This window comes from Chiloscyllium plagiosum, unplaced genomic scaffold, assembly GCF_037043375.1.
Source record: "Chiloscyllium plagiosum isolate Xiang-an unplaced genomic scaffold, Cpla_swu_hap1 HiC_scaffold_2, whole genome shotgun sequence".
Lineage (NCBI taxonomy): Eukaryota > Metazoa > Chordata > Chondrichthyes > Orectolobiformes > Hemiscylliidae > Chiloscyllium > Chiloscyllium plagiosum.
The window spans coordinates 127,153,681-127,171,774 of NW_028270140.1; the positions used below are offsets into that span (position 1 = coordinate 127,153,681).

An 18,094-nucleotide genomic window follows, 5' to 3' on the forward strand; every position below is an offset into this window, starting at 1 on the left:
AATGCCTTATTATAGGATAAACAGATGTGCTATGGACCAGACCAAACTCCCTCAAAATATATTAAGAACATAGCCTCGACCTTGACTATCTCTCATTTTAAAGGTGAACATAAGGAGTTGCATTCCAGATGCAATTTAGTTTGTTAACCTACTTGACTTTAAGCAAAAGAAACACTTTATTGTTATACTACAGTTAAAATACTGACAAAAATAAAAATAAAAGAATGGGCTTAACTATAACTATCAAAATGCTTAGGAAAATAAATATATTAACAACCACTAATTAACTGCTCCAGTACAGTAACATTCCATAAATACACTCTTGGCAAACACAAATTCATAAAATTGATTGTCTTGCATGCAGTTCTAACAGCAAGACCAGAACCCCAGCTTTTAGGTATTACGGAGACAGAAATAAGAGCTTCCACATCCAGCTTCAAGACCCTAACAACTGCAGAAAGCTAAAACTAAAAAGCATGGTTCTGCAGAAGCTTGACCCCACCCACTCAGGCTGCTTCTATTGTTCCAATTTTAAATAAAATGCCCACGGCCTCACAAGCTGTTTACTCTACTGGCTTTGATCAGACTGCTCTCCATCTCTGTTCCATACTTCATAAAAAAAAGGACAAAAAAGGACACCTCTTTAAGCCATTATAAAGCCACATATATCAGAATGCTGCCTTCTGATTCAATCAGAGGTTAATATTACTTTCTTAGTCTGTAGTTTTTGTTCTAGTTACACAGTGTAAGATTTTACCGGTCATAAAATTTGGCAAAGCTTTCAGCAATTTGGGCAGCAACCACTTTTATAGTGATCAAGTACTCAGTAGATGAAGCTTAAATTCATTCAAAATAAATATCAATTTAATTTTACTCTTAAAGGCTTGAGTAGGATGTTAAACAGTTAGGATAAATTACAGTATTCAATGGTGAAGTGCTCAGTAAAGCAAGAAAAAGTGAACATTCATTTATCGTCTCCAACTTCCAAGACTGTAACTGCCACACAGCGCCAGAGACCCGGGTTCAATTCCCACCTCAGGCAACAGACTGTGTGGAGTTTGCACAATTCTCCCCGTGTCTGCATGGGTTTCCTCCGGGTGCTCCGGTTTCCTCCCACAGTCCAAAAATGTGCAGGTTAGGTGAACTGGCCATCCTAAATTGCCCGTAGTGTTAGGTGAAGGGGTAAATGTACGGGAGGGGGTCTGGGTGGGTTGCGCTTCGGCAGGACGGTGTGGATTTGTTGGGCCGAAGGGTTTGTTTCCACACTGTAAGTAATCGAAATCTAATTATTTCAAGATGTGACCACTGCAAAGAAACATATTGATTATTATGGTGTTGTGCTGGGATTTTCTGGCTTTCTTGCTCAAGAATACAGTATCGAATAAAGGTATCACCCTCTTGACCTGTCCATCTTCCTTCTCACCTATCCGCTCCAACCTCCCCACTGACCTATCACACAATCACACCCCCCAACTGCATCCACCTTCCCACCTACTTCTCCTGAGCCCCACCCGTCGTCCATTTATCTCTTACCCCCTCCACATTCCTGATGATGGGCTTATACCTGAAATGTCAACTTTCCTGCTCTTCAGATGCTGCCTGAACTGCTGTACTTTTCCAGCGCCACCCTTTTCAACTCTCAAGGTAAACATAGCTTAAGAGATAATGACAGTCCTAATCTAACCTCACTGAATCTGTTCAATTTTATTCTCATTTTCTGCCATCTAAACATAGTGTTGTGAAGCAAAACAACATTCGGCCTTATTTATGTTTCTCAACTTATGTATGGTAGCTCAGTGGTTAGCACTGCTACCTCACAGCACCAGGGACCCAGGTTTGATCCTACCCATGGTGACTGACTGTGTGGAATTTGTGCATTCTCCCCGTATCTGCATGGGTTTCCTCTGGATGCTGCAATTTCCTCCCACAGTCCAAAGATGTGCAGGTTAGGTGGATTGGTCATGCTAAATTGTCCATAGAGTCCAGGGATGTGCAGGCTAGATGAATTAGCCACAGCAACTGCTGGATTACACAGATAGGGTTGGATGGTCTTTGAAGGGTTAGTGTGGATTTGATGATTCTAGGAGTCTAAGTCTACAAAGAGTTGTTGGCTAAAGCAGATTGAGAGATTCACTTGGTGATAAAAAAGGTAAACCAACATGGAACTTTAGTGCGCTTTCCTCATGAACTGCAAGTTGCTTTGTATATCCTCAACATGTATTCCCTCATCTCAAGACATTGATTTTAATTTTCAGCATAGTGTATAAGGTGAAATATATCCAAACAACAACAAATTTAGGTTACAATCTTGAAAATGATATTACTTGTAACTACTAGGAAAAGCAAACTGTAAATGAGGTCTATCCAGAATAATAAAGTAGCAACAAAATATAAATCACCAAGCTTTACAAACTTAATAACTTTTAGAAATAATAAGAGTTACAACACGTTTTCACATTTTACCATAACATATCAGCAAATACCATTGGTTTTACAATGATGGCCTTGTTCTAATTTATTCAATGAGTGTTGCTAAAGAATAAACTATTGTCTTGAGCATCAGAGAGAATGTGACATGTCAAATTCTGTGGCATTAACATTCTCAGAGAAATTAGACAGATGTTAAGCAGCTGACATTACATTTTAAAAATTGTCCTATAAATTATAAACTTAATAGTTTCACATTGCCCTGCAGCTCTAGCATTACCAGTTTTCTACATTAATATAAATGTTAATTATGCAATAAGAGTATAGAGATATTGGAAATCTTGGAATAAATTGATATTTGCAATTCAAATGGCTCTTATTTTTTGGATTGTTATTTCAAAAAACCCTAGTTGATCACGGATTGAAATACCATTAAAATGTAAGACAGAAATATTCTAGTTAAGTTTATATACAAGTGTAATAAGGTATTGTTAATGCAATACTTTTAGACAAAGAATACTTTCTTTTACAAACATTCACAAATATATTATACATGGAAGTAACAAACCAATTGTTTCAGGGAGCTGTTGGAGCACGTTGCTAGACAGCAGCAAATCCTGAAGGTTCTCACAACCTGATATGGCATCATCAATCATTTCCACATTGTTTTTGGAAACATCCAAGTAGGTCAACTGCTTTAATTTGCCAATAAACTAAAAGAAAGAAAATAAATAGAGCAGAAATTTAATATTCAGTTACATTTATATCACAGAGATAATACCAATTAAGAGCCCCTTTGACAGTTCAGTTGCTCAGGCACAGTATCTGACACAAACATACTAAAAAAGCCTCAGATTCTAACAGTAATGACTGGTGAACAAGTAGAGCACAGTGAGGGCAATGTTGTAGGACAAAAAAACTGGCCTTGATGTTTTGCAGGAAATGGAGTTCAAATGGGAAAAATCTTGCTGAAACTGCATATTTCCAAGTATGAGATATGATCAAATTCAGATGTATGTTCCTCCAAATTGAACAGTTTGGTAACATTCACCACCCAGACTCACACATAAATGATGTGTTTGCGCAGACATTGTGAAGGACAACCAGTGCCCATGGAACAATGTCATTGGAAGGAACCAAGATCTCTAAGGAGTGCAGAAAACTGGTAAAGAAAAAACCACTGTAGGACAGCAAGCAAAATTCTGCACTTGCCAAAAACTGTGGGAGCTCTGATGCTCAAGATGCTCAACCCCAGCACACAACTATATGAATCAGGAGTACTGCTCAAAATTATAGCCCAAATTCAATTATTAGAGTGTACACAGTAGGTCTCATCTCAATTATAACACAAGATTCCCTCATTGTCAGGAAAAACATTTATTATATACACAGCTAATTCAAGTTCAGTTTCATACCACATCAATAAATTGATAAAATTTGGCAGAATAGTAATTCAGGTGTAATACCTTGAAATTGCTCAGGAATCATGCCATAGATTCTCCTATCTATCCACTTTCAGTTAATAAGTAAACCCAAATGATATGAACTCAAAAAACTCCTGTCAACTAATCCAAATTTCCCCAACATTAAATGTAAGGATGCAAAGTAAAAACATGCTTCTTTGCATCACTTATACATAAAAAGGACTTTCCCTTCCAGAAAAAAAACAAAATACATGACCTACGTATTTAGTAAACGATTAGCATCTCATGTAACTAAACTAAAATCCTAAAAGAATTTAAAAGAACAATCACAAGCAAAGAATGTTCAACCGCCTCTAAGAAAAAAAATGCATGGCATTTTGTTTGGAATTATTACAAATGCTCCATTTCAAATATTATTTCATATGAGCTATTTTGGCTATGTCAGCATACCTGAAACCTGCCACAATACCTGTGACACTCTTATGCAAACAGCACTTTGAGAAGAGATAGCTAACAAACGGATGACACTTCAAATACTTTTTCAGAATCTGGATTTTCAGCCAATACCAGAATTTACCCTCTCAGTTATTAACAGTGGAAGTTAAACCTTCTTGAAAGCTAAATGGTCTCATGCAATTGCAGGAGAATATGTTGGATCACAATAAGACCATCATTTCGACCACCTCAAAACAAAAACAAACACCTTTCAGAATCAAATTATCCTGGTTAAACTGGTGCACTATGACATTGTAACATGAAAATAATTGGTTCCACAGATAAAGTTTGAAGGATATAACCATTTTATACCCTTACAGGGTCCCTAGCTTTTCCTGATAGTCACAGAAAAGGCCCCTTTCGCTCAACACATCCACATCAGTCAAAAAAACACCGAATCATTCCAATTCCATTTTCCAGCACTTGGCATCACAGGCGCACATCTAAAAACTTCTTAAGCAGCGAGTCCCAAATTCCCACCACCCTCTGGATTAAAAACTTCACATCTCCTCTAAACCTCCTATTCCTTACCTTAAATCTATGCCCCCATGTCATTGATTCCTCTTTCGAGATTGAAGATTTCTTCCTGTCGACCTATGTCCCTCATTCAAGTCTCTCTCAATTTCCTCTGTTCCAAGGAAAACAGCCCCAATCTGTCCAGTCTCTCTCCATACCTGAAACTCTCCAGCCCAGGCAACATCCTGGTAAACCTCATCTGCATCCTCTTGAGTGCGGTCACATCCCTTAACTTTTGACTACCTTCCTAACCACATTAGACAACTCTCTCTTCACCTCACTGTAGCTGCCCTTATTTTAAGTTGAAGATCTATTTTTAGATCGGCGTTGTTCTCCCTCAAACTAAAATTGAAATTGTGTCACATTGTGATTGCTACCCTCGAGAATCTTTAACAAGATCACTTATTAATCCTGTATTACTACCTCAATCTAAAATAGCTTGTTCCTTGGTACATTCTGCAACATACTGATCTAAGAAACGATTCTTGATGTATTGTACGAAGTAAGTTTCATGTTACCCTACCTTATCGAATTTGTCCAAATCAAATTACAAATTAAATCACCAATGAAAATTGTAGCCTTTCTTACACATGTCCATCAATTCCCAATTTATAATTTGCCCTTTAGTGAGGCAACTTCTTGGGGCTTATATTTGACTCTTGCCCATGACTTTTTTCCCTTGTTATCCCTTATTGCCACCCAAACTGATTTGACATCATGATCTATTGCACCAATATCACTAATCACCACAACACTGATACCTTCCTTTATTAACAAAGCTACCTCACCATCTTTTCCCATTCTCAAGCACTGTTTCAGAAGCTGCTGTCACTGCTCTTCCCTCTCATACTTTATGAAGCTGCTAACCCTGCTGTCTCTCTCTCTTGAAGTTTTAGAAGCTTCTAACTTTGGTCACTTGCACTGTTTCATAATCTACTTTCGCCGTGCTCCACTACTCTTTATGAATCTCAATTTTTGTGTTTTGGAAACACTATTCCCCAAGCCACATTTTCACTACTCATTGTCAACTTGAATTAGCATAGTATTTAAGGGAAAATTGTTCAGCATCAATTGAATGCTTGTGGTCAAGAACCAAAAGAGTTAATGAGTTTCCAATTTCATTTCACCCAATTAAATTCATGTAATATTCATTTTATAACTATGTGGTTAAATTAGTGCAGCATCAATTAGCGCCACAGCACGACACATACCCCCGGGAGAATTGCAAGTCTATTGCCATCCATCCAAAACTCCTTTAGTGCAGTCAGTTGTTCTAATACTTCAGGCTAATAGGGAAACAAATCAGAAGAGACATTTAAAGAAAAGCATATATAAAATCAAAGCACTGATGTGTTGTTCAAAAGGATTCTACGTATCTTTCTAAACCATTTGATCAGCAGTTATAATTAAATCAGCCTATTTGGAAAGAATATCTCTGGTTGAAATTCAGAAACAGTAAGTTAGACTGAGATTTCTTTTGGAATGAAGATAAAACAGGTTACATAGCATTAACAAAAATTAATGCAACTTGGCTCTAAGTTTTAAACCAAAAGTGTGTTTTTAGAAGAATACAGATCTGCACATCATCATGGTGCAGCAGGTAGCCAGCAAGGATAATGGAATGTTGGCCCTTATTTCAAAGGGGTTGGAATACAAGAGTAGCAAAGTCTTACAGCAACTGTACAAGGTGCCGGTTAGACCACATTTGGAGTACTGAGTGCAGTCTTTGGTTTGCTTATTTAAGGAAAGATATTATTTCATTAGAAGCAATTCAGAGAAAGTTTACCATGATGTTCCATGGTATAGAGGAGCATAGGTCAGGACTCTACTCACTGGAGTTCAGAAAAATGAAGGTGATCTCAATTAAACATATAGGATTCTTAAGGGGCTTAACCAGGTAACAGCTGAGAGAATACTTCCCTCATGTAAGAATTTATGACGAGAGGGGATAATCTCAGAATAATGGGGCCCCAAATTCAGATGGAAATAAGGAGGAAGTTATTTTCACAGAGTTGCAGGTCTTTGGAATTCTTTGCCATTGAGCACTTTAGGGGCAGGGTGCTGCGCATATTTAATGCTGAGATAAAATCTTCATCAGCAGGGAAATCAAGGGATATGGGGAATGGACAGGAACATGGACGTGAGGAAATGTCAAATTAGACATTCTCCTATTGAATGACAGAACAGGCTTGGGGGGTTTCGGATGGTTTATCCCTGTTCCTACGATCTTACAGAAACCTATACAAATTTTCAATTGAATGATAAACCTTGCCATTGTTTTTGCCTTGACCTTTACCTTGCTGACAATCTTCTCAGCTTTGTAAATCCTGATTACAAACTCTTTTCCAAGTATGATTACATTTTTAACTTCTGTTTTGCAATATAATTTTAAATGTTGTGCCTTAAGGTAACTTTTCCTACATCTGAATGAACAATACAACGATGTTCCTGAAGGCATTCCAAAAATGTTTTAAAACAAGAATTAAGTGCTTTACAAATAACTAAGATATGCACCAGTGAGTATTTATTTTCCTGGAACTACTTACCACTTCTGTGAATTCATTACTTCCCAAATCTAATCTCTCCAACTGGGTGAGTCTGCTCATGGTTCTATAAAGATTAAGGCCCAAAATTAAGATACAGAAAAGCAAAGCAGTGGTCATGAAACAGATTACTGAACATCCAGAGATATTTTTGAGACACAGGTATTTAGATTACAGATTTTTAAAAGAAGTTTTCTATTCTGGGATTGTTTGCTTTTTAAACAAAATGACATTGGTGAGATTTTACAACATGTACAATTGTTTCAGAACCAAAATAAAAAGAACCCCAGATGCTAGAGATTTGAAACAAACAAAGCCAGGACTTGCTGGAGAAACTCAGCAGGTTTGGCAGCATCTGTAGAGAGAAAGACAGTTAACGTTGAGTCCAGTGAGCTTTCTTCAATATGAAAGGGGGTCTGAAGGAGGGCTACTGGACTTGAAACAATGGATAGAAAAACAGAGTTAATGTTTCAAGTGCAATGGTCCTCCTTCAGACCCTTTCCCGTACTGAAGGAGGGGTCACTGGACTCCAAACGTTAACTCTGTTTTTCTCTCTACAGACACTGCCAAACCTATTGAGTTTCTCCAGCAATTTCTGTTTTTGTCTGCTTCATAAATTACATTGTAGGTTAGTGGGAAATCCAGCATTACACAGTCTTTCAGTCTTGTAATTCTAAAGCAAAATGTGGTTGGTTTGTTTAAATCAATCACCATTGGAAATTATTATAATAAATCAATTGCTTTTAAAAAAAATTGAATGCATGTTTATTTCAGACAAGCAAACCATACTTAGTTATAGCTTTAACTCTCTTCCATTTGCTGTGATATCAGGTTAGTCTGACATTCCGAGTAGCTTGTAATTTGAAACAGATGGCAAGACTCAAAATGTTCAAGTACCCTTAAAATGTTTTTTTTTTAAATGGTCACACAAGAAGAGCGAGAATATAAATTCCTTCACACTAACATGGAAAATACACTGATAGTTCATTGTTCTGATCATCACAGTGATAAAATCTTGATTGATAACAGGTTGTTTGCTGAAATGTTATTTCAAACAAAGTCTTCCAGTTTGTATAAAATGAACATTACACGAAAGTTTCTGTGGGCAGCTAGGTCCAACTTCAAAACAAGTCCTGGACCTGTAACAGCTGATTAGCTAATTACAATGGGTCAGAATGTACTGTGAAGATAATAGAGACACAAAGACACTTGTCATTTGTTAAGTGTAAGTCAAACAGCAATTTCAAGTGAGAGTCGATACACGGTCAAACAGATCAACCACAATCGAGATGTGCTGATTCAGTACCAAAAATAGAACCTCACCAATTCCAAACAGTTCAGCAGCTTTATATGTCTGTGCTTAAATGGCAGATATGAACAACACTTGCAACAAAAAAAAAAATCAAGGCTTGCTCGATTTAGTCCAAGCACCCCTTTAAAGGTGTGAAAAATCTGAATTACCACCAAACTGTCACTCTGGAATGAAGAATTACTGGTAGAGTGCAATTCTCTCAGCTTTTACTTTTGTTCAGAATGTCTTTATGTTCCTGTTCTTAAAAAAAAGTTTTGCTTTATTCTTTCATCGGATGTTGACATCACTGGCAATGCTGACATTTGTTGTCCTTGTCTAACTGCCTTGAACTGAACAGTCAGCTCAAGCATTTCAGAGGGCGGTTAAAAGTTAACCAAAAGGCTGTAGGTTTGCAGTCACATGTAGGAAAGGATGGTGGATTTCCTTCCCTGAAAGACAATAGTGAACCAGATGGGTTTTCTGCAACCATCAATGTTCACGGAGTCATCGAGATGTACAGCACAGAAACAGACTCTTCGGTCCAATTCATCCATGCCAACCAGATGATATCCTAAATACATCTAGTCCCATTTTCCAGCATTTGGCCCATCCTGAATCCTTCCTATCCAAGATGCCTTTTAAATGTTGGAATTGTACAAGTCTCCACCACTTCCTTTGGTAGCTCATTCCACATACACACCACCCTCTGCATGAAAAAGTTGCCCCTTAGGTCACTTTTAAATTTTTCCCCTCACCCTAAACCTATGCACTCTAGTTCTGGACTCCCCCACCCCAGGGAAAATACCTTGTCTATTTACCCTGTCCATGATTTTATGATTTTATAAATCTCTAAAAGGTCACCCCTCAGCATCCGACACTCCAGGGAAAAACAGCCCCAGCCTATTCAGCCTCTCCCTGTAGCTCAAACCCTTCAACCCTGGCAACATCCTTGTAAATCTTTTCTGAACCCTTTCAAATTTCAGAATGTCTTTCCGACAGGTGGGAGACCAGAACTATGGCACTTTAAAAAGGAGGAAGAGGGGCAAAGAAGTGACCGCATGGTCAGTGAATCAAACAAGAAAGAAACCTACATTGCTGTCTGACACATCAGTGAATCTGCACAGCTACTGCCTTTGCTAGTCCAGTGACGACTTCCACTCTGCCGCCACCAAGCACAGTAACTGGAACACTGACAGGTAACAGGTAAAGTGAAACATCAAGAGAACTACATTATATGATATTTGGCTGTACAAAGAATGTCAGCTTTACATTAGGCCTAGCTGTTGCCCTTTTAAAGGTCCATAAGTGAAACTGTGAGGAGTTAAATTTGGATGTCACAAAATTTCAATTTTATCACAATAGTCAGTCATTCTCATTGGCAAAAGAGAAAATCCAATAGAATGCTGCCCACGATAAACTGAAATTACGAACTGGTAATTCTGGATTAGTTAAATTGTGTAGGCTTTTCACATGACCATGTTAACTAATCAGCCTAGCTTATGCAGAATCAACTACGGAAATATGCACTAGGGAAGATGACTCTGTGCTATGTACAATAGAGGAGGCAATTGCAAATGCAGTATGCTCTTCAACTAAGCATCACAAAAACACCAAAAACATGCTTGACTACACCGATACATGGCAGACAGTACTGCGACATCCAAACACAATGCACCAAGCAGAAAAGGATTACTGTTTTTCTTGGGTTAAGTCTGAGCATTTGTCAAAGCCTTTCAATAGGCCAGCAATTGTAAAGGGTAAACTGAAAAGTAAAGATAGTTTTCCATCTATTTACTCCATTACTATGTTTTAATTTATAATCTTTTTCAGACCGTGTGTTGTAGGGTTATATAGCAGTCATTTCAGCTATTCGGAAGCTCCACTTAACAGATTTGTGGGAGAATGCCAAGATTCATCATGATTTTGCTGTATTTCACCACATGTTGCTGTAAATAAATATGTATTGGGCCTTGAGAGACTTTTTTTGAAAAAACAAAATTACTCCTCTTTATTTTTTTGGCTTCTTCCAATAAAATATCTTTATCCCTCTTTGGGTGTTAAATTCAATCTTATATTCAGTGATGGTCAATCCTCAATTCTTCAATCTGATAGATTATAAAGGGATGCACAATTGTTTATAAGTTCACAGGTCCCATTTACCTACTTCTGTAATTTAGTAAAACATCTAGTAAATCAAACAGGCACGGGCAAGTCTAACGAACAACAGGCGCCACTTATTCACCAACTGTAGTAAATTTTGGCACAAGAATATTCTTTAACAGCATTTCACTCAATCTGACAATATTTTAACTCCCAACAGCAAAACAAAATTGATCTTTAACTGATGCTAACTCTAATCCCAGCTGCATTTTATGAGTCAAAACCAACAGACTTGAATTAACTTGGAAATCAGATAGTTCAAGATTGTGAAACGTTAATAAAAGATGAGTTTGGAAAAGAATGCTGATTGTTCTTTGATAAATTAACCAAATGACATGCACATGCTATGAAAACTTCTTGGCTGTGCAGTCTGAAAGGCTGAACCTATACTCTTGTCCACAGTTAATCCAAACAATGTCCTTGGTATTAGGTATGACTTGCATAACAAACAGATGTGGAGCGGATGTTTCCTCTTGTGGGGCATTCTAGGATGTGAGGCCATAGTCTTAGGGTAAGGGGTAGCAAATTTAAAACAGACTTCGCCCAAAGGGTTGTGAATCTGTGGAATTCACTATCCCCCAAGTGAAGTGGATGCTGAAACAGTGAATACACTTAGGGAAGGGTTAGACAGATTATTAATTGGTAATGGGTTGAAGGGATATGGAGAGAAGGCTGGAAAATTGGGGTGAGGAACATTTCAGCCATGATTGAATGGCAGAGTAGACTCAATGGGCCGATTGGCTTAATTCTATTCCTATATTTTATGAACTTATAAAATGTATTGGACAACTATCTTTCCAAGTACAGGTATCTCCCACTTTTTGAACGTTTGCTTTATGTGATTTTGCTTTTTACGAAAGACTGACATTAATATGCATTTTTGAAAACCCGAAGAGGATTTTCGCTTTTATGAAAAACAGTGATACTTTTTCCCCATATAAATCATGCATCTTTATTTTATGCCATTTTCGGCTTATAAAAGATTTCTTGGGAATGGTCTACTTTCAGGTATAGCGGGGGCTACCTGTATATTCAGGACTGGGCAATAGCCAATCTATAATCATGCAATTGCAATAGCATTCATTTTTCAAGTTGAAAAACAGATCTTCATTTAAAAAGGTTAATTTATGATTTCATCCAGACTTCTGAACATGGATTATTTACTCATAAACACCTGTTTTTTATATCTCAATCTATATAAGTATAGCTCTTATCAACAATACCCTTCAACCCACCAAAACAACATACAATTGACAACATAATGGTTGGCACAATGGTTAGCACTGCTACCTCACAGTGCTAGGGGACCCAGGTTCAATTCCAGACTTGGGTGGAATCTGTGACTGCAAGTTTGAAAATGCTCCCTGTGTCTGCGTGGGTTTCCTTTCGATGTTCTGGTTTTCTCCCACAGTCCAAAGGCGTGCAGGTTAGGTGGATTGGCCATGCTAAATTGCCAGTGGTGTCCAGGGATGTGCAGTCTAGGTGGATTAGCCATGATAAATTGCCCAAAATGCTCAAAGATTTGCAGTCCAGGTGGATTAGTCATGAGGAATGCAGGGATTGGGGGCTGGATAGGAGTGGGATGCTCCTTGGCAGTTTGGTGCAGACTCAATGAGCTGAACTATCTGTACGGTTTGGATTCTATAATGGATAAAGGTTGTTACCAGTGCCTAAATGTACAAAGAAACAATGCCCAAATTATGGTGATACAAGGTGCTGAAGCTGCAACTGTAGACAAATTATTGTAGCAACATCAAATGCCATGGTGTACATAACTAAGATACTTGGCTTTGCTAAATTGGCATACCACATCATTATGCTCTATGGAATAAAAAAAATGAACGAACTATTAAATAGAGACCCATTGAAAGTGTTCTATTAAACATAAAACAAAAACTATTGAACATATAAACTGTAGAAATGTTAACAAAGCCGGTGGATTTAATTTAATTAAAGGATTTGAACTCAGGTTCTGATCAAGTGAAGCCTGGTTCTCCAAATGCCAAAGGTTTTCCCAGTGTCTAACTGGGATACGTATGCCAAATACATTAGTGCTCCTGAACATTAAATTCAGCAAGCACCTGTTTCAACTATATAACTCCTCTTCTAAGTGATTAAAAGGTCCTCCAATCCTTTTATGATTGTAAGTTTTGTCTCTTGTTTTGCCAATCCCAATGGAATTAAAATTCATACAGACACAAATATCACTCATTTTGAAAGTAACAGCAACATTATGCTGGTCAATCATACTGACCAAATTCTCTTAGAACATGTCAGCACCACCAGGCCTACCCCAAGTATTCAGAACTGTCAAACATAAAGGAGGTTGAGAGGCTTATAAAATAATGATGGATATAAGTAAGGTTTATAAAATAATGATGGATATAAGTAAGGTCAACACCAAGTGTCTTTTCCAGAGGGTGGGGGATTTCAAGACTTAGGAGCATACTTTTAGGGTGAGAGGAGAAATGTTTAAAAAGGACATGAGAGGCAACTTTTTTTAAACACAGAGTGGTTCATGTGTGGAATGAACTTCCAGGGGAAGTGTGGATATTTAAGAGATATTTCGATAAGTACATGAATAAGAAAAGTTTGGAGGGATATGGGCCAAGTGCAGCCACTGGGACTAGTTTAGTTTAGGATTATGGTCAGCATGGACTAGTTGGGCTGAAGGGTCAGTTTCAGTGCTGTATGTCTCTATGACTATGTGGACATCATACAGTATCACCTATTTCAGCTCCTTTTACAGAGATTTTTCAAATCAATCCAGTATGCAATAAGACACTTATTCACCTTTGTGAATCCCATCTTGATTTTCAAAGATACATTCACAGCCTTATATTAAGCCACGTTCTGTTTTTCTTCTTTCCACATTAACTTTTGTCAGAAGCAACCAAACATAGGTTGTGCCTTTCTTTCATATATAATAAACTTCTAATTTCCTTTATTTAAAGTAGATCGAATATTTCAGTGACCGACTGCACAATAAACAAACAACAACAAAACTTGTGGTCAATCAAGACCATAAGACACAAACCATTTGGCCCATTGAGTCTGCCCTGTTACTCAATCATGGCTGGTATGTTTCTCATCCCCATTCTCCTGCTTTCTCTCCTCATGAAGCAGGTCTCCCTCTGGGATCTGACTTAACCAATATCATCCATCAGTTGGCTTCATAACAACACTAATCGTTTTCCAGAACATAGTTTATTTTTAAAAGCAAATTACTGCGGATACTGGAATCTGAAACCAAAAGAGAAAATGCTGGAAAATCTCAGCAAGTCTGGCAGCATGTGTAAGGAGAGAAAAGAGCTGATGTTTTGAGTCCAACTGACCCTTTGTCAAAATAGTTTATTTTTACATTGTTTGTATGTTGAGATTGTCAGTATTGTAACAACAGTAAAGCTTTACATATTCTTCAGAGGAAGATACCTTTTGTTTGAACATGCAATTTAATCAAGTCTAAATTTGCACCCTACAGCCTTTCAGCCGTGGAAGTGATAGCATATGCCTCAGGTGGGTACTGTTCTAAAACTGGAACTTTGTTTACCAGTTTATGTGGAGTAATGCAGCAAATCAAATGCAGGCTGGATGCTGTAGTCAGCCAACTAGTATCTAGGCTGACTGAGTCAGAGAGATGTACAACATGGAAACAGACCCTTCAGTCCAACCTGTCCATGCTGACTAGATATCCCAACCCAATCTAGTCCCATCTGTCAGCACCCGGCCCATATCCCTCCAAACCCTCCCTATTCATATACCCATCCAAATGCCTCTTAAATGTTGCAATTGTACCAGCCTCCACTACTTCCTCTGGCAGCTCATTCCATACACGTACCACCCTCTGCATGAAAAGGTTGCCCCTTAGGCTTCTTTTATATCTTTCCCCTCTCACCCTAAACCTATGCCCTCTAGTTCTGAACTCCCCGGCCCCAGGGAAAAGACTTTGTCTATTTACCCTACCCATGCCCCTCATTATTTTATAAACCTCTGACGCTCAGGGAAAACAGCCCCAGCCTGTTCAGAGTCTCCCTATAGCTCAAATCCTCCAACCCTGGCAACATCCTTGTCAATCTTTTCTGAACCCTTTCAAGTTTCACGACATCTTTCCGATAGGAAGGAGACCAGAATTGCATGCAATATTCCAACAGTGGCCGAACCAATGTCCTGTACAGCCACAACATGCCCTCCCAACTCCTGTACTCAATACTCTGACCAATAAAACGAAAGCATACCAAACATCTTCTTCACTATCCTATCTACCTGCGACTCCACTTTCAAGGAGCTATGAACCTGCACTCCAAGATCTCTTTGTTCAGCAACACTCCCTCGGACCTTACCATTAAGTGAGTAAGTCCTGCTAAGATTTGCTTTCCCAAAATGCAGCACCTCGCATTTATCTGAATTAAACTCCATCTGCCACTTCTCAGCCCATTGGCCCATCTGGTCAAGATCCTGTTGTAATCGGAGGTAACCCTCTTCGCTGTCCACTACACCTCCAATTTTGGTGTCATCTGCAAACTTACTAACTGTACCTCTTATGCTCGCATCCAAATCATTTATGTAAATGACAAAAAGTAGAGGGCCCAGCTCCGATCCTTGTGGCACTCTACAGGTCACAGGCCTCCAGTCTGAAAAACAACCCTCCACCACCACCTTCTGTCTTCTACCTTTGAGCCAGTTCTGTATCCAAATGGCTAGTTCTCCCTGTATTCCATGAGATCTAACCTTGCTAAACAATCTCCCATGGGGAACCTTGTCGAACGCCTTACTGAAGTCCATATAGATCACATCTACTGCTCTGACTTGTTCAGAAATATTTTTCATCCACGATAGAGTAGAGGTTATGGGCACCAGATGGAAAAGTGGAGGTACGGGCCAATAAGATCACTCTATGGTCTTACTAAATGGTAAATATTTTTTATCGACCTGTTCAGATAGGTTACTACATGCCTCTGGAGCAGGTGGGACTTGAACCGGGTCTCCTGGCGTAGAGATACAGATGCTATGACTTTTCAAGAGAACCCTCTTTTATTGAATGGTGAAGCAGGAGCCAAATGGGCTAGATCTGGTCTAATTTCCAAAACAATGTTGATCATGGCAACTTTAGAATATGAAAGGCTTGAACATGGGATGGATCAATACTGATATCAATTGGGGACACATTACTCAAATATCTTTTGATTTTTTTTATTTTTGATGCACTTCTCTTTTCAGTTAACATAACTTCAAAAGTAGCCAAGGTCTAATGTTTTTATTATTTTGTTATGCACCAAGTCAGTAGGAATGCTCACAGAAAGCTAATTCCCACGTTAAGACTTTTGCCAGTTATGTGGGTTACTACGACTAGGTGAGTGCTTAAAGCTAAAATCTTTTTTTGTTTTGAAATATACTGTAACTTAAGCAAAGCAATATAATCTAACCAAATCTGCTGACTTAGCTTGTACTTCTGGCTAATGATATTAATTAAGCTTGATTTGCAACTCAGTGCATCATATGGTCATGGGGTGTATTATTAGAGAGATCATGGTTGTTGCCTGTGCTCTTTCCAGTGATATTTATCCAGAGAACTACTACTCTAAGCACTTGGAACGCACTCTGAAAGTTTAGTTCAGAACAAGTCTCTGCTTGTTTGAAAACCTACTTTCACACAAAGCACCAGAACAAAAATGGCAAGCAGGCTGAATCAAAGAAAATATTTCATCTTAATTGTTTCTGGAAATAAAGTCATTGGAAAGTCACTACAGTCCTTGCAGGACTATAGAGTGCTCTTTGAATAGTGAGATGACAGTCAAAAAGTGTGCTGCTGGAAAAGCACAACCGGTCAGGAAGCATCTGAGGAGCAGGAGAGTCAATGTTTCAATCATAAGTTCTTCAACAGGAAGAACTGATTTCTGATGAAAAGCTTATGCTTGAAATGTCGACTCTGCTGCTCTGCGGATGCTCCCCGAATTGCTTTTCCAGCGCGACACGTTTTGACTCTCAATTCCAGCACCTGCAGTTTCCACTTCTCCTGGACAACTGATGACGGTTTAACCTGAGGGTCACCACACCTCAGATGAGGGAAGAGTTTGAGAAGATAGGACCTTCACACCAAACTTAACTGGTACAGGAATTGAACCCATGCTGTCGATGTCACTGCAACACACAAACCAGCTCACCACTCAACTGAGCTTTTCTTTCCTGAAAATATCGGAAGCTCCAAGGTCATGTTTCAACCCACCCAACAGAACATTCATGGGCTCATATAGAGTCACAGAAACTTACAGCATGGAAACAGATCCTTTGGTCCAACTTGTCCACATCGACTAGATACCCTAAATTAATCTAATGCCATTTGACAGCACTTGGTCCATATCCCTTCCTATTTATATACCCATCTAGGTGCCTTTTAAATGTATTTGTACCAGCCTCTACCACTTCCCCCGGCAGCTCATTCCATACATGTACCACCCTTTGCATGAAAAAGTTGCCCCTTAGGTGTCTTTTAAATCTTTCCCCTCTCACCAATGTCCTCTCGTACTGGACTCCCCCAGCCCCAGGGAAAGTACCTCATCTATTTACCTTATCCATGCCCCTCATGACTTTATAAACCTCTATAAGGTCACCCCTCAGCCTCTGACCCTCCAGAGAAAACAGCCCTAGCCACTCAGCCTCTTCAAATAGCTCAAACCCTAGCATTGCATTAAGTGGAAAGGCTGAATGCCAGCACTGTATGTTAAAAACTTTATGTTTGGAAGTAAGCAAACTTTAGAAATGAGCACCTTACCACGTAGAAATATAACATTTTAAATAATAATGAATAAAACCCAAAAGAACTACAGATGCTGGAAATCAAGATCTGTCGGCAACTGTGGAGAGAAATCAGAGTTAACGTTTCAGGTCCAGTGACCCTTCCTCAGAACTGATGGTAACTAGTGGCCAATATTTTCTTAACTTCCATCAGAAGTGAAATGTTAACTCTAATTTCTCTTCACAGGTGCTGCCAGACCTGCTGAGCTTTTCCAACAATTTCTGTTTCTGCAAACAATAATGAATATGATTATTAAACAAATTAACCAAGTAAATTATGCACAAAAAATGATTTAAGATATTCATTTCACGAAATTTTGGAATTATTGGCAGAAATTCTGAATTTCAACAATGGGGTATAATAGAAGAACCTCGATTATCCAAACGCCTTGGGTGAGGAGCATTCGAGTCGGACAATCGAATGTTTGGATAATCAAACGCCAAAT

At 38.6% G+C, this 18,094-nt stretch overlaps 1 protein-coding gene across 1 annotated transcript in view; it reads right to left on the minus strand.

Annotated features, from left to right (window-relative positions):
- The window catches only part of LOC122557914 (uncharacterized), a 116,703-nt gene that overhangs the window by 33,053 nt on the left and 65,556 nt on the right, over nucleotides 1-18,094 (minus strand). The window contains exons 7-9 of the mRNA XM_087994025.1: nucleotides 7,409-7,472; nucleotides 6,074-6,148; nucleotides 2,996-3,140 (exon numbers count right to left, since the gene is read on the minus strand). Coding sequence (XP_087850151.1) covers nucleotides 2,996-3,140; nucleotides 6,074-6,148; nucleotides 7,409-7,472 — 284 coding nt within the window. The remainder of the gene's footprint in view (nucleotides 1-2,995; nucleotides 3,141-6,073; nucleotides 6,149-7,408; nucleotides 7,473-18,094) is intronic.